At 43.2% G+C, this 21,603-nt stretch overlaps 1 protein-coding gene across 1 annotated transcript; it reads right to left on the bottom strand.

Annotated features, from left to right (window-relative positions):
• Nucleotides 1-18,309: 18,309 nt before the first annotated feature.
• On the bottom strand, nt 18,310-21,149 carry LOC106590089 (protein phosphatase 1 regulatory subunit 3G-like). Its single transcript, XM_014180638.2, has one exon. It carries the CDS (start codon nt 21,052-21,054, stop codon nt 20,212-20,214), a length of 843 nt encoding a protein of 280 aa, XP_014036113.1. The 5' UTR covers nt 21,055-21,149; the 3' UTR covers nt 18,310-20,211.
• Between the last annotated feature and the right edge of the window lie 454 nt (nt 21,150-21,603).

Below are 21,603 nucleotides of genomic sequence, written 5' to 3'. Positions count from 1 at the left end.
CAGACTCAGTCTCAACCTTTAAGTCTTTACTGAAGACTTATCTCTTCAGTAGGTCCTATGATTAAGTATAGTCTGGCCCAGGAGTGTGAAGGTGAACGGAAAGGCTGGAGCAACGAACCGCCCTTGCTGTCTCTGCCTTGCCGGTTCCCCTCTTTCCACTGGGATTCTCTGCCTCTAACCCTTTTACAGGGGCTGAGTCACTGGCCTACTGGTGTTCTTCCATGCCGTCCATGGGAGGGGTGCGTCACTTGAGTGGGTTGAGTCACTGACGTGGTCTTCCTGTCTGGGTTGGCGCCCCCCCTTGGGTTGTGCCATGGCGGAGATCGTTGTGGGCTATACTCGGCCTTGTCTTAGGACGGTAAGTTGGTGGTTGGAGACATCCCTCTAGTGGTGTGGGGGCTGTGCTTTGGCAAAGTGGGTGGGGTTATATCCTGCCTGTTTGGCCCTGTCCGGGGGTATCATCGGATGGGGCCACAGTGTCTTCTGATCCCTCCTGTCTCAGCCTCCAGTATTTATGCTGCAGTAGTTTATGTGTCGGGGGACTAGGGTCAGTCTGTTACATCTGGAGTATTTCTCTTGTCTTATCCGGTGTCCTGTGTGTATTTAAATATGCCCTCTCTAATTCTCTCTTTCTGTCTTTCTCTCGGAGGACCTGAGCCCTAGGACCATGCCTCAGGACTACCTGGTATGATGACTTCTTGCTGTCCCCAGTCCACCTGGCCGTGCTGCTGCTCCAGTTTCAACTGTTCTGCCTGCGGCTATGGAACCCTGACCTGTTCACCGGACGTGCTTGTTGCACCCTCGACAACTACTATGATTATTATTATTTGACCATGCTGGTCATTTATGAACATTTTAACATTTTAACATCTTGACCATGTTCTGTTATAATATCCACCCTGCACAGCCAGAAGAGGACTGGCCACCCCTCATAGCCTGGTTCCGCTCTAGGTTTCTTCCTAGGTTTTTGGCCTTTCTAGGGAGTTTTTCCTAGGGAGTTTTTCCTAGCCACCGTGCTTCTTTCACATGCTTTGCTTGCTGTTTGGGGTTTTAGGCTGGGTTTCTGTACAGCACTTTGAGAATATCAGCTGATGTACGAAGGGCTATATAAAAATAAATTTGATTTGGAGTTTTTCTTTGCACTTGCAATATAGTCTTGCAAAACTCTGCATGCAGTACTTCGATTGGCTGTTTGTCTCATTTGGTAAATTCATTATTAGAGAATGGACCCCATACTTCGCTGCCATATAGACCAATTGGTTCTATAACTGATCTGAAAATTTAGCCAGATTTTAATTGGAATTTTAATTTTAATGTTCCTTTTAATGGCATAGAATGCTCTTCTTGCTTTGTCTCTCAGATCGTACACAGCCATGTGAAAGCTACCTGTGTTGCTGCTATTTAGTCCTAGATACGTGTGTAGTTTTTAGCATGTTCTGATAGAACTGTGTCCAAATATAATTTATATTAGTGATCCTGATTTCCCGACCTCTTTTGGAATATCATTACATTCGTTATTTTTTAGGTTAACGGTCAGACCCCAGGTCCGACAGAACCTGTGCAGATGATCTAGATGCTGCTTTAATCCCTCCTTAGTGGGAAACGGCAGCACCAGGTCATCTGCGTACAGCAGACACTTGATTTCAGTGTTGTCGGTTGAGACCAGGTGCTGCAGATTCTTCAAATGTTTTTGCCAATTCATTCATGTAGATGTTAAATAGTGTTGGACTTATTGAGCAGCCCTGTTTCACTCCACGTCTCAGAGATGTTTGCTAGTTGCCCATTTTAACTGCACATTTGTTTATAGTGTACATTGATTTAATTACATACGTTTTCCCTCCAATACTACTTTCTATTAGTTTATTTTAAAAAAGACCTTTGTGCCAAATTGAATCAAATGCTTTCTTGAAGTCTACAAAACATGAGTAGATTTTGCCTTTGTTTTGGTTTAGTGTGTTTGTCAATTATAGTGTGTTGGGTATATATGTGGTCTGTTGTCCGGTAATTTGTTACAAATCCAATTTGGCTTCTGCTCAGGACGTTGTGTTCATCAAGGAAATGACATAGTCTGCTATTTATGATATTGCAGAGAATTTTCCCCAAGTTGCTGTTAATGCAACTTCCTCTTTAATTATTTCGGTCAAATTTGTCTCGATTTTTATAGATTGGTGTGATCAATCCTTGGGTCCAAATATCGGGGAAAATACCTGCAGTGCAGGATAATGTTGAAAAGTTTGAGTGTAGCCAATTTGAATTTGTGGTCTGTAAATTTAATAATTTCATTTGAAATACCATCAGCACCACAGGCCTTTTTGGGTTGTAGAGTGTATTGTTTTTCTAATAATTCTTATTCTGATTCAAGGATTTGTAATTTTTCTTGTATATCTTGTTGTTCTGGGCTCTTTGTTATATTGCTGTAGAGGTTTGCAAAGTGATTTCTCCACATATCACCATTATGGATAGCCAATTCCTCATGTGGTTCGTTTAATTTATTCCAATTCTCCCAGAAGTGGTTTGACTCTATGGATTCCTCAATTACATCCAGCTAATTTCTAATGTGCTGTTTCTTTTTTGTTCTTAGGGTGTGATTGTATTGCTTCAGTGTTTCCCCATATTGAAAGAGTGTATTTTTGTCTGGTTCTCTGTTTTTGATTAGATACATTTCTCAATGACTTCCTTAGATTGTTGTTATCATTATCAGACCATTTTTCATGATCTATTATTTTTGGTTTGCTCTTATGTTTTTTAGATTAGCCAAGGAGGCTAATTTGTCAAATATAAAGTTTCTGTTCCAAACGTCCAAATTTACATCTTCATTGCTGTAGGAGAATGTTAAGGCTAAAAAGTTATCCAGGAGAGATTGTATTTGTTGGCTACTAATTGCTTTTTGGTAGATTTCTGTAATGTTTACACTCCGTCTGTAAGCCTGTTTAGTAGCATGTAATTTATTGGGCCGTGATGCTTCATGGTTAGGTTCCGCTCTCCTCAGATAAACTGTGATTTTACTGTGGTCTGAGAGAGGTGTTAGTGGGCTGAATGTGAAGGCTCTGAGAGACTCTGGGTTGAGGTCGGTGAGTCTGCCTGTCGCTCTCACTCTCGCTCTCTTTTGGTCTGCCTAGCTCTCTCTCTTCATCTCTTTCGATCTGCCCATCTCATGCTCTCTCTCTCTTTGTCTGCCTATATATATATATCTCTTCAGTCTGCCACTCAATCTCTTTCGGTCTGCCCATCTCTCTCTCTCACTCTTTCAGTCTGCATATCTCTCGCTCTCTCAAATGGCTTTATTGGCATGGGAAACGTGTTTACATTGCCAAAGCAAGTGAAATAGATTATGAACAAAAGTGAAAAACAATAAAAAATGTACAGTTAACATTACACTCACAGAAGTTCCAAAGAAATAGAGACATATCAAATGTCATTATGGCTATATATATAGCGTAACGATGTACAAAGGGAAAATAAATATGGGTTGTATTTACAATGGTGTGTGTACTTCACTGGTTGCCCTTTTCTTGTGGCAACAGGTCACAAATCTTGTTGCTGTAATGACACTGGTCATTCACCCAATAGATATAGGAGTTTATCAAAATTGGATTGGTTTTCAAATTCTTTGTGGATCTGTGTAATCCGAGGGAAAATATGTGTCTCTAAAATGGTCATACATTTTGCAGGAGGTTAGCAAGTGCAGCTCATTTTGTGGGCAGTGTGCACATAGCCTGTCTTGTCTTGAGAGCCAGGTCTGCCTATGGCAGACTCTCTCAATAGCAAGGCTATACTCACTGAGTCTGTACACAGGCAAAGCTTTCCTTAAGTTTGGGTCAGTCACAGTGGTCAGGTATTCTGCCACTGTGTACTCTCTGTTTAAGGCCAAATAGCATTCTAGTTTGCTCAGTTTTTTTTGTTACTTGACACATTGGAAAGAATTCTCTTTGTTTTCTCATGATTTGGTTGGCTCTAATTGTGTTGCTGTCCTGGGGCTCTGTTTGTGAACAGAGAGAGCTTGCTTAGGGGACTCTTCTCCAGGTTAATCTCTCTGTAGGTGATGGCTTTGTTATGGAAGGTTTGGGAATCACTTTCGCGATTGTAGAATTTAACAGCTCTTTTCTGGATTTTGATAATTAGCGGGCATCAGCCTAATTCTGTCTGCATGCATTATTTGGTGTTTTACGTTGTGCACAGAGGATATTTTTCCTCACTCTCCCCCTTTCGTTCTGCCCATCTCTCTCAATTCAGTAGACTATTGACATGGCAAGTTAAATTACTTACATTGTCAAAGTATACATATACAACAATGGTGGGACCAACAGCAATATGGCATCAATAATAATAGTAGTTGTTACGAATCCCTTTTGCCCTGCAGTCTAGGGGGGGGGGGGGATGGAAACGAGACCTATAACATATCATACAAATCATAATAGTGAAAAGGAACAGCGAGAACTAATAGCCACAGACAACTTAAATTTACCGTCAAACACTAATGGTTTGTTTAAACACACAGTATTTGGGCTGTGGGAAAAAGGGGCTGAGCTGGACCCAGGGAAAGAAATACATATCCAAACAAATCCATAAGCTAGTCTAGCCTGCTTTAAGAACAGCTACCTAACTAACCAAAAATACAGTGGGTGTTCCACCCAGTTCTAACTAGGGTATTTAGACACTGTTTTCCTACGGGCAATGTAGTCCCATGGGCGACTTGGCTGGTTAGCCCCCTTTCCCACCAACAACAACAACAAACAGTCATACACCATAACAATACTCACAGGATAACGGACAAAGTGACACGTAGGTGCAAAAACAAAAGAGAGATCTGGTAGAACTGATTGGGATACTTTTAAACCAAGGGAAAGGGGATGTGATTGGGTAAGGGAAAAGGAGCAGGTGTGTCTTCTGATTAGCGACTGATTAGGCAATGGTGATTGCCACCTGTGAGTAGGGGAGAAGGAGAGAAAAGAAATACACACAGGATACCTGTATCCGTAACAGTAGTAGTTGAAATGGTATTACCATTAACAGCAACTACAACAACTATTAATAATACATTAAAGCAATAGTACTAGGCCAGTCTTAACATGACTGAAAATCCGCCTGGTATGAAAGCCCAAAAAAAAACAAAGCTGGAAATATTACTGACATTACATTGCACTTTTCACTGGCCATCCCTCGGGTTGTGGCAACAGGACACATATTTGGCTGCCAAACCAATAAATAATTTACAGTTTCAAATTCTTTGTACTGAATGCTAATTTTGTTCTACCTATCTCTCTCTCTCTCTCTTTCGGTCTGCCCCTCTCTCTCTCTGTCTTTCGGTCTGCCCCTCTTTCTCTCTGTCTTTCGGTCTGCCCCTCTCGCTCCCTCTCTGTCTTTTGGTCGGCCCCTCTCGCTCTCTCTCTGTCTTTCGGTCTGCCCATCTCGCGCTCTCTCTCTTGTTCTCTCCTTTGTTGTCTCTCTTACACACTCATTCCCCTCCCTCTCTTGCTCTCTCTCACATAAGCCTACTCTCATTTGTTTTCTCTCTCCGTTGTTCTACTCCTCCATTTCTTTCCCTTTTCCTCCCCCCTTCTCTCCCTTTTGCCCTCTCTCTTTCTGTTCCACTTCTCTCTCTCTCCATCCTTCTCTCTCCCACTTGGGATCAGATGGCCTTGCGGCTCTGAGAGAGCAAGTCAAGAGCCAGTCGCCTACATCTGGCCTGGCTGTGCTGGATAGGCCTTGTCGGCCAGTGGCCCCTAAGTACTTATTGATTAAAGCCACTGAAGGGGATGGAGCTCACTTAAATTGATGGAGCCCTTTTAAAGGGACAGTGCTCCAAGCCAGTGCCTGGTCCCCTGGAATTTGATCCCAACAGAGTCCAGACCTCTCACTGCAGCAAAACTCCCACATAAGTTTTGTTCAGACAGAAACATGAGAAGAGGCTGGAGATGAGGAGACTCAGAAAGAGAGCTGGAGAACAATGAGAGTTTAACTGGGCTAGCTATTTTTAACCCGCACTCTTCGCTATGCTGTGCTGTGCAGTGGACTGAAGCGAAGGATCAGAGCTAGTCTGTGTGAACAGTGGTGCTGAGGGAACTCCATGAGCACACACACACACATACGGTGCCTCTGGGGTGTCTTCATCTCTTCACCATCCCCAATTAGAGCATGTGTGTTCTATGTGATGAGATATGAGGCAGAGACAGCTCAGTTCTCCAAACACACATACACGCACTCACTCACTATAGCGGAGAAGCCATGCTCATTAGTTTAGTAAAGCCCGTGTGTGGATGTGGAGAAAGCTCTTTTGATTGGGGTGAAGCTTGAATAAACCTCCACTTTTATCTTGGTGGCGTGGTTATACCTCATTATTAGCTGGGTGTGGTCAGACCGGGCAAGAGCTAATCGAATAGGGTGACTTCATTCGAATTAGGCATAATGGTATTTCATTGGTTCCCGTCGTTTGATCAGACAAAGCTTATTGGGCCATGGCCTTTGTGTATGCGTGCGTGCAGGCCCAATTAGACGACAAACCCAAAGACGAGCTAGCTTGTTTAGCATTGTGTCCCTAATTAAAATGCAGCCTGCAAAAAGTTAGTTGGGCGTGATGCTACATCGGTCGGGAAGAAGACGTTTTTGTTTAAACTTGGCCGCCAACAGAAAGTTCGTCTCCCTTTTTTCCCCCCCTTCAGGGCCGGGGATTGGGTCGTTAATAAAATCGGCTTTATCACTGCGGCACTCAGAGCGGCGTGGAGGTGGAACTTAACGGATTCCTGTGGCATGCTGCATATCTTGTTAAAAGGCGCTTCAACGTGGGGAGTCATTTCAGAACAGTTTTATATGCAATTCATTATTCATCAACTGGCAACCAGCCACAGAGCAGTGACTTTAATATGTAGTTTACGGGCACGGGGAGAACGAATTCCTCGAAAAAGGGAAACGATCGCTGCTGTTCAGTCCTGCAAGTGTGTGCAGTGTGAAGCAGACCTGAAGACCTGTTAACTGGTGTGTGTGCTTGTGTGTTTGGTATAAGGACGCTACTGGGCCATTGTGCACAACAACAGGTGTGTTCAGTTATGCTGCAGTTCTAATGGCCTTAGGCCTCCCCTATCTCCCAAAAACAAACAACACTCTCTCCATTTTCAGACGAGCCCCATTGCATTGCCTTTCCTTTCAGTGGAGAGCTTCTCTCCTTGCCTGTGTACTCTGGACACGGAACCACCGCCAGCCAGGCCAGCGTCCCAAATGGCACTCTATTCCCCTTTTTAGTGTACAACTTTTGTCGTAGTGCACTATATAGAGAATAGGTGCCATTTGAGATGCAGCCCAAGTCTTGTAGCTGGAGGCTCTCCTGAAAATAGCCTTGATTCAGTAAATAGCCGTGATGCGATATACCAAACGTTAGGAAGGAGGTAATGCAGGGGGACCCAGGCATTGAATTGCACAGGAGTGCCCGAGGCTGCTGTGATATGGGCGCCACCATAACAAATCAGGGCATGCTCTCTCCCTTCCTCTTCCTCCCTCTTCCTCACTCTCCTGCCTCCGTTATCAGACCTAAAACAGATATTGTTAGCCATCAGAAAACCAAGCCATGAAGACATCAGAATCACTAACCCACGCTCTCAGCCTCGCACACACACACACACACACACGCACACACATGCATTGAACATCGACACACATCAACAACGATGAGTAAAACTAGTGGCAGGCCTGTGCCCATGAAAAACACATTAAACTATAATGAATGCCACCACTGCAGAGAGATGAGAGGTGTGTGTGTGTGTGTGTGTGTGTGTGTGTGTGTGTGTGTGTGTGTGTGTGTGTGTGTGGGTGGAGAGGGAGATTAGAGAGGGGGTATGACCATCAGAAAACCACTGCACACTCTGCTTTTTACTGTACATTTGTGAAAGCAGAGAACTGTAATCGCACACCGCCCAAACGCAGTACAGGAGCTGGACGCAAAAAAGATAGCATTGACAAGAAAGTCAACATACGCTTGGTAGTGTTTCCCTCCTCCCAAAAGGTCAGTGATAGTACTCTTACATTCTGACTGACTTGGTCTTTTGTACGTGTACTAACCTATATGAATGAATGTTTGTTGTTATCCATAAAGAGGGAAATTCTTTCCACAGCTCACCACATGGACAACAAGAAATACTCCTCCCCCTTGACCGGGGAACCATGACACTGACACATGTAGTGTTGTTCATTGAGTTACGCACATTCACAAAGTAACCTATACATGCTAACCAATCGTGTCTGTCTTTTCATACTTCTGGTCGAGAAGATACCGTAACTAATATAGGGGAGTGGATGGAAGCCATTTTGTGTGCAGTGGAGCCGCAGCGCGCTAGTGTAACCCTATGAGGGGCAGAGTTAGCTGGGGGACAATGGGGGCATCTCTCTCCCCCAGTTTCAAAGGCTTGCCTCCACAGTCAATGGTGCCTACGGCAACTGTAGATGAAAACTGGAATCAAAGAGGTCCCAGAACCCCACTCCTGGGACACAGGAGCTAGATAAAGGAGGGTCGGGTGGAGGGGGATAGATGCCCAAAAAGGCTAACCGCTGCGTGTGATGATGTTACACCCTTCTACTCTTTCATGGCTCCTGTCGCTCTGCAATCCATCAAGGAGCTCTGGGAGGGTCTCGTTGCATTCGCTCCTGTAGAGAGGCGCTGTGCTGCAGAGTAGTGAGAAGACTTTGCGGTGTGTGCGTGCATTTGTGTGTTTACATGTGTGTGACTTAGGGAAAGTGTGTGTTTTAAGAGCGAGAGAGAGCGATAACAAAAGTAAAAATTGAAACGAGATTGAGAAGATGTTGAGAACGTAACCAGCCCCAGCTCGTGTTTATTATTTATATTTAAAAAAACACAGACATACGCTCACTTTGAGTTGCTTTAAAAAAAATAAAAAAAATCTGTTCATGTTCTGTGGCTGTGTTACCCGTAGCTTACCGCCTGCTGAAAAGCTAGCTTGAGGATGGGCAAAAACTCTGTGAGAGAGAGATCTGACAAGCGACATCTGAACACTATACTCAGTTTTCTTCAGGGCCTGTTTATTCCACAAAAAGTTGTCAGTAGGAGGCAAAGCGCTCTTTTTAATTGACTGAAGTCTGGGGTTTCTCTCTCTTTCTATGTTTCCATCTCCAGCTATCTTTCTCCCACTCTCTTTTCACCCGTGGACTCCATCTGGTCTGTCGCCCCTCTTGTACGTTTTCATCACCTGGGTTGTATTCAATAGACAAGCACACAACAGAAAACATTTACAAATATTTCACAACCGAAAATGAAAATCAAAGTTTCTAATTGGACAAGTCCAGGTAGTACCTTCCCAATTTACTTGGTTTTCTTCCATTTTCTGCCTAATGAACGCAACCCTACTCTAGCTGGAATCTTGCGTTAGCGATTGAAAGAACACTTGCTATTAATATTTAAAATTTGCGTAAAACAGTCCTTGGACTCCGCTGTGCTGCAGTCAACCCCAGTGATAAAGAGATCCACTTATTGCACATTGTTAAATGTGAAGTGGTCGGATTAAAAATAGCTTTTACCTTGAGACATGATTCTAAGGAACATGATTCTACTATGAATTTTGCATGTTAGGTTTGTAAATGATGACTGCTCTCCCATTCAGCGTTGTACCTTTTTATAGTCCCTACTTGAAACCATAATGTTTTTTTGATGACCTTCTGAAGATGACTAGAGATTCATACTATATCAGTTACCACTTACCAGCTCTATATTGAAATCCCCCTGGTAAAAGTACAATGTATTGTCAAGAATTGGTCTTGTCGGGTATAACAGTACAATACCATTCCAAGACTGACAGACAGATGGATACAGAGCCCTCCATATGTATTTGGACAGTGAAGCTCTACACTCCATCAATTTGGATTTGAGGTAAAATGGTGAACATGAGGCAACCGTACAGAATGGAACCTTTTATTCGAAGTGGGGATAATGAGGAGGACAGGGAATATGTATTATAGAGGGTGGTGAGGCGTACCTAGTCCAACATAGCTGACCTCATTACCCTAGGTAGGAGCTTCCCTTAGAAGAGGGGAATCCCTAATCCCTCCCTGACCTTCTGTTCTGTGTCCCCCCCCACCATCCATGCCTGACACCCAATACCGGTATCTCCCAATATCTATCGGTATCTTCTCCACTAATAATATAATGTGCCTCTTCTATTTGCTCAGAGACCACACAGTCTTATTTTAAGGTTACACTGAATGCGGTGAATAATAAATAACCTTTGTGTGTGTGTGTGTTGTGTGAGATGATCTCCGGGCTCGGTACAGAAGCAGTCACGACTTGTGTGAAAGAGAGGGAATCCAACATTAACCTTCAACTCTGGAAGCTGCGTTGTTTGTCTTTCTGTTTGTCTTTCTGTCGTTTGAGTCGTGTTTCTCCCAACCAACCGAGAGTTGAGAGAGGACTACAGAGACTACAGAGAGAACAGTGTTTGTATGTACTGAACGTGGTTCTGTTTCTTCTCGTACCTTTCTCTGTCTGTACACTGGTGGGGTTTTCATGATCATATGTGATCATGGCATGATGCGTGGCATGGTGTGTGTGGTTCTCCTGTGCAATCACAGTGCCATATTTGAAAGGTTTGTGTCATCAGTTTGCTTTGTCTTTGCACAGTGTGTGTGTGTACGTGCGTGCATGCGTTGGGAATCCGCGGTGTGACATCCTTGCTATCAGCCGCCTGCTTTCTACAGCGGCAACAAGTCACGCCTTCCCTCCCCCTCCACTTCACAGCCACACATCGGAGGATTTAAAGAACCGTTTGTGTGTGGTTTTTTGGAGGCTCGGGATGCATCTCACGTACCGGGATACACCCACAGACGAATGGTGTGTGTGTGTGTGCGTCAGAGAATAAGAGGGAGACGGAAAGAATGTGAACGACAGAATGAAATAGTAGGAGACTTAAACAGATTGAGAAGGTAACTGCTGCCTTCTTGTGGTACTGCTGAAACATGACCACTCAACAGCATCGCCCATTCAGAGAGGCCTACAATTCCAAGCAAAGACCAGACTAATCCTCCTATATAAATCACATATGAACTTATTGATGCATCTTTTATTTAACCAGACGAGTCCCATTTGAGATATACATATTTTTTTTCAATGGAGCCACTGGATACATCAAACTTGTCTGTTTGAAAAGCCACTGACAACAACAGGGCATTTGTGTGGGCTGTCTAAGTCTAGCAAGCATGTTTCTTGGCTTGACTGAGTGTCTTGCATGTCTTGCTCGCAACCGTCTCCCCTGAGTTATACCGCCTTTTTGCTGTTCGTTGTTATTTGTTTGCGTGCCAGACACTTAGCCTAGACAATTTGTCGATTTAAAAAAAAAGATGTATATTTTTGTCCAACTGGGGATAACTTTTTCCACGTAGGCTTTGTCTTGGAATGGGGTCACTTTGCTGACATTCAATGGGTAGAAGAAGATTGCTTTATTGTCTATTGTCACAGGACAGAGATTTGTCAGCGTACACACACACACACACACACACACACACACACACACACACACACACACACACACACACACACACACACACGTTGAAGCACAGGGTCAGATGCTGTTTAGGGGTTAAGTGCCTTGCTCAAAGGCACAACAGCAGGAGATAGCGATTACTAGGACAAGGAGCCAGCAGGCCCGCTCCCAACAAGCTTGCTTCAGATTAGAGTATATGGTATCGCCTTATTATGATATTTGATTTTCCATGGCAAAATAGAAAACACGAAGTAGACTTCACTCTTTGCTACTTGAAGAACCTGCTTTATGACATAGTGTGTGCTTTAGCTTGTAAAATAAGCAAATGTGACACTAAGTCAACATGAGGTGATTTTTTCCCATAACATTAGGACTATTTTCCTCAAGAAATGAAGTCCGTTTCCTTGCCAGCTGACTATCGTGACAACCCTACTTCAGATGGCTTTCCCAACCCGGTCTGCCAAGTAAATTGGGGCAGAATCTAATGGCACCACAGAGGACTGGCATAGAGACGCGTTTATTCACCTAATTGAGGTGTGTATTAACAGCACTGGCGCGTTAGAGGGGGAGTGTCAGAATGTAGAGATACTACTAGTTGTGGCAACCCTTGACAGGTTGAGAGGAGGGGACAATCAGCCAGGCTGAAGGAGGGCCCCGTTCCAATACGATCAAGGGCATCCTTCCATTCCTTCCTTCCTTCTTTCCCTGAGGAGTTTGCTGATGTTGATCGGTGAGAGAAATATGGTACAAACTATGGTACAAACTTTGTCAGATAAGGAATTGGTATTCTAGCGGGGGAGGGAACGATGCATTTCACCTCGCTCTCTCTCGCTCTCTCTCCTTCTCTCTTACCTGCCTCTTTCTCTTCTCCCCCACCTTCTCTCTCTTTCGCCCTTCAAAAGTCTTCCCTATATGACACACAGCCAGCTGTTCACACGTCTTTGAAATTCGCTGGAAACATCTGGCCTCTCACCAGCCGCGAGGAGATTAAATATAGAAAAAGCACTAGGAGGTCGGGAAATGCGTGTGAGTTTAACGAGATAACGGTTCCCCACACCGTAGCATGTTCTTCACCTCCCGAAATAGCACTGCTAAAATAAAACCTATAAAGTGCGTCCTCTGTCTATCTCGGGAACATGTCTCCATTTTAAATCGCAATGGTATCACCTGTAAATATAGTTTTAAGTACAGTACACAAATGATCTGCAGTGGTGGTTGTGGTATTTACCAGAAGATTAGTTTTGTGCCACCCGAATAGTGAAATCTACATAAAGGTTGTAGACAAAACGCACGTACACCCAAATGAGTATACCGTTGAAGCAGCAAAGGGTACTATTGTGATGGAGCTAGTGTGTGGTGGGTTGGTTTGTATAAGTCAAACACAGTTGCCCCTAGACTGATCAGCAATTGTTAGGATTGGAGGAGGGCAAAGTGATCCTAGATCTGTGATTAATGGTTCAGGATTGGATTGGGGCAGGACAATGATCCTAGATCTGTGCATACTAATAGTAAAGGTTACGATTGATCCTAGATGTGCCTAATGATTAAGGTTAAGATTGGGAGAGGGCAAGCTGATTCTAGATCTATACCCAGTGCTTATTGGCAATTTGTATCCAGAAGGTATGGGTAAAGGAGAAGAATATCTGCTGCCACCGTGGAGGGGCTGAAGGACGAGGGCATGCCCGCCCGACTGCCTGTCTGCCTGGCTGCAGTTTATCTGTGGGAACACAGGTGCCCCCCTGGGGTGCCTGCCATCCCTATGCCCTGCTGATGTCAGGGAAAAAGACATCTGCATTGCCACTCCACATTGGCCCCAGGGCAATTAGCACTGCAGGACTGGCACACTGTTAAAGGGCATGAGGTTGAAACACTGTAGGGATGGCACAGGGCAAGGGTAAGAGCATAGAGGGTAGACTTGGCAAGTCTGAGTCTGAAATCTCACACTATTCCCTATAAAAGGTCCTGGTCAAAAGTATATAAGGAATAGGTTGGTGATTGCCCCTCCTCTAGTATGAGAATTCGCTATGCCATGAACCAATTGTACTCTGTCCATATGATTAGCATAACAGTGGTCCGCTTTCGGGTGTGTTCTCACTATTCAATGCCCACATTGGAGAGAAGCACAGCAAACGACAGTGAGGAGAACCAGGCATGTGTAGACTTGTGCGGAATAATGCAAGTGTGACAGAGTGCAAGAGAGAGAGATGCAGAGTGCTGGGTGAATGGAGAAAAAGACACGTTTTTTTTTCTTGTCATCTGCCCGAGCAGTCAGTCATAAATAATACACTGAGCAACACAGCACATACCAGATGAACGTAGAGTTTTATCACACACAGCAAAGCCTGTCCTGTTTTGGTTAAAACATAATATTGAACTGGCGTTCAATATGCAATCAAGAATGGGTTCTTATACCGGTCCCATACTACAAAATGGCAAAAATGGAGCACAGAATACAATCCTAACCAGGACCCAGGCCTTTATACAGTTGAACAAGTAGTGTTGAAGTCTTTCCTCAATATTTTCATGTCCAGGGAAAGACCTCCAAAATAACACCAAGGTCCTTGGTGAATTGTGAATAAGCCACTCTGGTGGGGGAGGGGAACACTGCAGTATTCCCTGCTCTTTTTTTTTTCAGATGCCAGCTATATTAACCGACGCAAACTGTAGCACACAGCAACGGGGGGGGGGCAGGTTCCTCTTGCAAAGGCTTGGTAGGTTTATGAACAGGCACAGTACTGAAGCTCTACTCTTTTTAAAACCGTCCATTTAAGCAGGTGCAAACTGTAATATACAGTTACAAGGCTGGTTGGTTTATATGTCAACATACTGTAGATGGCTGTGCTCCCTGTTCTGGCTGTGGCTCTTTTTAAAGGCAGCCGTAGGGGGTTCTGACGGATGGCCCATGTTAACAGGACACGGGACATATTTACACAGGGGCGGGGGCTCGGCGAAATGGATCTTAATGCTCCTCTTTGCTGAGCCATCTCTTTGAGAAATGATTGGGCGCAGCCTTAGCTGACCTTGCATCTTTTGACCGTCGCTCTCCCTCTCTCTCTCGCTTCTGCTTTTTCCCTTTTCCCGTGGGGGCAACAATTTGCCGCACTTTACAAGCCAGGCTTTTAACCAATGGCTTCCTTGACTCACTTTGAGGTGTCTTTAATGCCAAAGCCATATGTTAGGTTTAGCCCCGGTGTCAGTCAAGAAACTGTTTGCAATGGGGGAGAGATGGATGGGCTGCTTTGGTTCTGTCGATACAGCAGTTTTTTTGCGTGTGTGTGTGTGTGTGTGTGTGTGTGTGTGTGTGTGTGTGTGTGTGTGTGTGTGTGTGTGTGTGTACCGTATGTGTACTGAGTGCTGATAAGAGTTAAAAGCTGTGAACAACTTAACACCAGTGAAATGTGATTCAAAGGCTATGTGTGTGTAGGATAGACAATGATAGTTGAATCTTGATATTTGCAATAGCTGGTGACTGTCATGAATCTGTGCATTATATGCAAGTGCAAAAAATGCATTTGAATCTGAACTGTTGAACTGGCAGCACATTTAAACAGATTGAACATTTATCTAATGTGCACTCATGAGGAGTCTGGACTGTCTATTTCAATTTCACAGCGGACTGTCAGAACAGGTCACCAGATATTGATACTGTAGGTCACTGTTGTAACTTGTAGTATGGGTGAACTGAACTTTGCACCAAGGGTTACAGTTCAATATTGATTTGTTACACATAGTCTCCCCACAGTATTCATCTGAATGACTGAAATGTTGTGGGAAAATTAAGTCTTAGTTGTCTGACAACCTCACCAGCCAAGCATTTACAGTATTTTGGGCACACAAATGCTCCCTATAAAGTGACGTGAATTTACAAAATCAACCATAACAAATCTCAATGTGAAGAACGACATATCAAATTGCGGACTTTTTGTTTCTCTCCATATAGGTAAGATGTACCTGACCCAGAAGACTATCGTTGAGGGGTAGGGGTCAAAGAGGAACCTCTGATGGGCATTGGGGCAGTGATGGACTGCCTTCAGGGGCGAAAATCTGATATCAACTTTGGAGGGGACAATTACATTAAATTTTCTCAAGAGCAATTCCTGAGGGGGACACCAAAAGTAGTGCTGTAACACATAGCCTACATTGTAATATGGTAAATGTATATTGAGGAACCCAAAAAATAAGGTGTTTGCTGTACTCCTAACTACCGGTACCCAAAACTACACAACTAATCACAACAGCAATACCATTGCCTTTAACAAATCTTAGTTCAGTCACCAGTTTAAGTTGAAAGTGGGGGTATCCATGGCATTTTCCAATTATGTTCCTATTTTACAAGTCAAAAAAATTGAGAACCTTTCATAATGTTGCCAAACAAAGACTCAACAAACTTACCTGAGACTCCCTGTCTCTGCCAGTCTGTCCCTGCATATCTGTCCCCAACTCTGCTGTCTGTGTGCCATCTGTTGCCTGCTCTGCCTAATGACATCATTGTGAAACATTTCCATTAGAATTTAATTTCTTTCTTATGAACATTTTATCAACTAGTCTTTGAGATATTAGCCTACTAGGGTTCTTACTTTGCGTTTTGGTGTACTGAAAAATACTCTGATGTCCGTCTTTTATTTTTCTGACATTTTTCTACCTGGCTGGCTGGCTACACACACACACACACAGTGTGTAGGTTATTTACAGCAGGAGATGGGCTTCTATCATCTTATCTTTTATCATTCAATTTGGGCTTCGATCTAAAAGGTAGCTAGCAAATGTGAAACGGATTAAAATGACAAGAGTTGACAGCTGTATGAGTTCACCATTTACACAACATATGCTGCAACCTTTTGTAATTTTAATAGTTTGTTTCATATTGGCTGGCTTCCAACAATAGCTGAATTTGCAAAGCTAGCGAGCACCAATTCCGTTTCAGTGGTGTTTGCTATAATCTTTTCTACCCGGGTTTAATAAAGGTGAAATAAAATAAATAAATAAAAGTTCCCTTGCGACAATTTAGCTTTTGCAACGAGACCATTAAATATATTTAAGACAATGGTAGAAGAGAGTGTAGTTCTGTTCAGTTTGGACTTCAGTTTATCGCTAACCTTATCACAGGGACTTTGAAGCACTAACTTACATCATCTGCATGCTGATCTTGGAATAAATTGACGATAGCAAAGATTCCATCTTTGACGAGGCCACATAAATGGAATAGGTACTAGCTAGCTTAATAGTTAATATTTGCCCGCTAGCTCTGCATATTCAGCTAGTGTGTGTGCGCGATTGACTGGATTAACCTCACGTCAGTTACGTTCATTGAGTGCCTTTCAGACAGTGGATACGACCCCTCTGTTACCTTGCCAAATAAGGAACTGGCAGTGGATCAAACCATTGTGAGGCAAAGGGTGGGGGGGTCGCAATCTTTTGAAACTTAAAAACGCGCTATTAAGTGTCTATAATCAGCACAATTGCTTTCATTGCATATTATTAATATTATTTAAATGACATAGGGGGGGACAAATCATATTTTTCCCAGGATAGGGGGGTCGTGTCCCCCCCCGTCCCCCCCCGGGATTTCCGCCCCTGAGTTTGCCTTAAAACGACAGGAAACGGTGTCTAAGAAACCATGGCAGACGGAGCACTGAACCTCAACCTAACTTCACTTTCCACACAGAAGCTTAATTTCCCACAACCTTTGGATGGATATGGGGGAAAGCATTGTGGGAGGCACCTAGATTCAAAGTATAATACAGATCTACGAGGTGGGAATATGGAAGATGTGAGGGGTTGGTTGATTTCCGACTGGGCAACTGTCCTGCGTCGATTACTATTGTTCTTGGTCACTATATACCCTCTCTTCACCATAGTATATTCCGCTTTTCACGTTTCTTTTGTGAGCCGTAATGGTGCAACAGACAGTGTACAGACAGCCTTGATTCCTTTGTTATATTTTTGCCAGTCTTTTAATTGTGTATTGTGTATATGATTTGTTGTCATGTAAGATGGTGTATAAATGGATTAAAGATATGCATATCTGAATTGAATTACTGTCTTGCTATTCTTTAGTCGTGACTCAGTCAGTAGAGCATGGCACTTGCAACGCCAGGGGTCGCTGGTTCGATTCCTGCTGGGGCCACCCATACGTAACATGTATGCAGGCATAAAAGCAACTGTTAAATGGCATATATTATTATTCTACCATAAGTGTTATAATGCATTAAATCTGCATCACAATGCATTATACCGGCAGAATAATAATATGCAATGGCCAATAATAATGGAAATGGATGTTATTGTCGATATTTGAAATTCACGTTGGGTAAGAGGGTGAATGTATCCCACAAGGCCACCTGTTCTAAAAACAAAATAGACCCTTTTTGTTTGTTTTGGATGAGCAGTGACCTAGTAGTAGATTGAGACGGGTGTAAAGATCATATTACTCAACAAATAAGAGTCAAAGTTTAAAGCTCCCCCAGACGTCCTCTCTAAATATATTTTCTGCTTCTGATCAGCGTTTTAGGGTGATCAACAAAGGCCGATTTGAAGTACATGAACATCAAGGGGAGGAGATCTGAGTTCAAATACTGTTTGAAATACTTTATACTTTATCCAATAGAACAGTTCCAAATGGCAAACCTCGACCATCTAGTACTCCAGGCAGGCTAGCGCGAACACTCAAAACTATTTGAAAGATTTTAAATAGTATTTGAACCCAGGAGGTATCACTGTAAGACAACTTGGACTGATGGCATTTGAAAAATATGAAAGGATACTTGATAAGGACAGTTTATAATCATTTTCAATATGTCATGTACTGTTGGAAAAAAAAGAAGAGGATTCTGCGTTTGAAAATGTGGTCTATTTTATTGGTTGATATTCAATAGCCCAGTTGATGTCATGTACAGTGCATGAATCCTAAGGTTAAAATGTCACCATATCATGTTACTGTTACATCAACGTACATGCATGTACCATTTAAGATTGAGATTAACTTTGCATTTTCACATTGTCTATAGTCTATTTTTACATTCAGTTCAGTAACCCAAGATTCTGAGACCGACTGAACAGTTACATGAACGAGTACACGTTCCATCAGCATGGATGTTGTCCGGACGCCAGACCTGGGTTCTAGAACTATTCTAAATGATTTCAAATAGTATTTGAACCCAGGTCCGTGTGGATCTTGCCTGGTGAGATCACTGCAGAGCTGAAGCCTAGAAACTAGCCACTCTCTGTTGACAGAATAAACAGCTCCACGTGATTTGCTGATTTGCCTCTTGAACTTTGGTCAGGGGACAGGTATGGGACAACAACCTGACAGCCACCATGTAGTATTTTATTAAAGGGTACATGACAGGCCAAACAAGGGAAGTAACATCACTGGCATCAGTCATGTGCTGCTCACATACCCATCAACAGATTTACAAACGCCCTCTGAATGTTCTGATTGTAGAGAAAGCAGTGGAGGAGTTTTGGTAAGGTGATATACAGATCCTATATAATTGTATGGATGTCATAATGCCAACAGATATGTTTTACATTAAACAACTGTATTACAGAATATTGTAATGGGCCTATTGTATGACTTTATAGCTCCCTAGATGTGTAATGTATGCTTTTAAATATACAGTTGTTGACAACTATTAGGACCCCCAAACATAACATGTAGAATAGATATAATGCAGTCATAGCTGTAATTGGGACAGAAATGCTGTTAACAACACTGGGAAACCAATGCTCTACAGAGCAGTAAATACGTTTTGTGCATCATGTTCCACGAACCTGCTGCATCAGACCATTTGATCAAGCTGTTCACTGAGTAGCCATGCACACTAATATGACAGACAGATTGCTCGTTAATCATTCCTCTGTGCCCAGGGGAGTATAAACAGGAAATCATATATTTCATGGCAGAGAACTCTTTGACAGATTTTGCTTCCCATGATGGCATTATAACTTGGATAAATCACACATGTTCATACTCTGCACTATTCTGGGCCCTGAATCAAAGGCAATGTTTGAAATGGTACACTATTCCCTTTAAAGTATACTACTTTTGACCAGCCATTCCCTTTAGTCAAAAGTAGTGCTATCTATAGGAAATAGTGTGCCACAAGTTTAGCAAAATCATGAAACTGAATAACACAACACAATTCCTATAAATGACTGAACTGAATCCACAACTCAGCACAGTAGGATAGCTCTCCTGAGTCGATGACATGATAGGCAAATGTGATGTAGAACAGGTGAAGTCCTCTTCGATATGAGATGTACTGTGTATCATGTATCCTAAAATGCCTAATTTAAAGTATTTTAGTATAGTCCCGTGTCTGTGTAGATCCCATTGGCAGTGTAGCTGAGAAATGTTCATCAGTCCATCCATGGGTCCTGATTTGTTAACTTCCTCAATTCAGAAAATTAGATCTAACTGCAAATCAGTCCAACGACTATTATTGTAAATTCTTGTGTTATTAAATGTCATTGCAGAACAGAAGACACAATTGGACAGAGGCAAACTTGTCAACTCCATGTTTTACTTTAAAGAAGGATGATACAGTCAGCCTAACATCATAACAATCATGATGAACTCATGAACACCTTGATAACAAAACGGTGGGCTCAGAGAGCAAGAAGAAAATACATTCACTTCACTGAAAAGTATATATCAATCCACGTGATGGAGAACAACTTCATAAGAGACCTGGTTGAGCGACATCATCTTTACGCACGTGCGTAACGTCGGATTTCAGGTGGCATGGAATGCTGCGCTCTCGTAAGTCGGCATACCTGCACAGTGATACTTCAAGGTATAGTTTTGTCCATGGTTGTTATCCCAAAACTCGCCCTGGTCATTCCTGATGTACACGGCGAAGTGCACAGAGGAAGATGGGTCTAGGAACGGAGGTGTGTACATGGTAAATGTGTAGCGCTCACCGACAGTATTCTCATCAAAAGGCATGGGTGTCGCCTGCGCGTTCACGAAAGACAGCCACTCGTTGAATGTGTACCTCACACCAACTTCCCTCTTGCAACAGTTTTGAGTATTCGATCGAATCTGCCCACGGATGTCAAACTGAGTGATGGTCACCTTCTCCAGGTGGACGTGCCGCTCTAATACCTTGGTTTCAAAATCATCAGACTCAACTGGCATCTTGAAAGTTGGGATGAGACGGTCCATGGTCAAGGTAGATTTAAAGTTTACGCACAGGTCCGCAATTGTATACTCTCGGTCCTGTGGTTGAGGGAGAAAGCTCTGCAATCTCGACAATACCTTGGAAGGGATTTTCGGGTCTTCTGCTGTGCTGAAGTGCTTCACGCTTGCTAAATCAAGCCCCATGGAGTCTGCGAACTTCACCCGTTTTCGGCCGTTACTGGCTATTTCTTCAAAAAGCATAGCCTGCTCCGGATATGCGGGCAGAGATTTCGCCCTTCGCCTGTCTTTCTTATACATTTCTGGTGGTTCGATTAAGCCATCTTCCAAGTCCTCATCACTATTCTCCGTTGGCTCATCTTCACTCCCTGATAGCATGGTTCCCCCTGAATTTGGAGAACACTGCTTGGAATCACGCAGGAGGGCTGAATCGGACATATCGGTAATGTGTGCGTTATGGATATGCACCAGAACAGTTCCGGGAGTTTAGATTCTCGATGGAACTTTTCACTTAGTGTGATACGCCCACTTAAAAGCTCATCATACAACTAACTGCCTGTTGCTGTATTCAGCGTCATTGTAATACGTCATTGCAACGTAGGCCTAATTCAAATGTACAAACAACAACTCACCTGCCCAGCGCGCAGGAGCGAGTGCCAAAGACGCACGTTATTAGGCTACAAAATCATCGAATTATTCATAATAAACAAATGACTGTTTTATGCCAACATCTAGGATACATATAGTTTGGTGAATAAATCATTTAGCAGACGCTCTTATCCAGAGCAACTTACAGTAGTGAATACATACATTTCATACCATTTCATGCATTTTTTTTTTGTACTGGCCCCCCGTGGGAATCGAACCCACAACCCTGGCGTTGCACACACCATGCTGGCGTTGCAAACACCATGCTCTACCAACTGAGCCACAGGGAAGACTAACTTTTTGTTAACACTACATTTTAGAGGGTCCTTATTACAGTGT

The sequence above is a fragment of the Salmo salar genome, chromosome ssa29, assembly GCF_905237065.1.
Source record: "Salmo salar chromosome ssa29, Ssal_v3.1, whole genome shotgun sequence".
In the NCBI taxonomy this organism is placed as follows: domain Eukaryota; kingdom Metazoa; phylum Chordata; class Actinopteri; order Salmoniformes; family Salmonidae; genus Salmo; species Salmo salar.
Note: the sequence above shows the minus strand (reverse complement) of the source record. Positions and strands in the feature narration are given on the sequence as shown.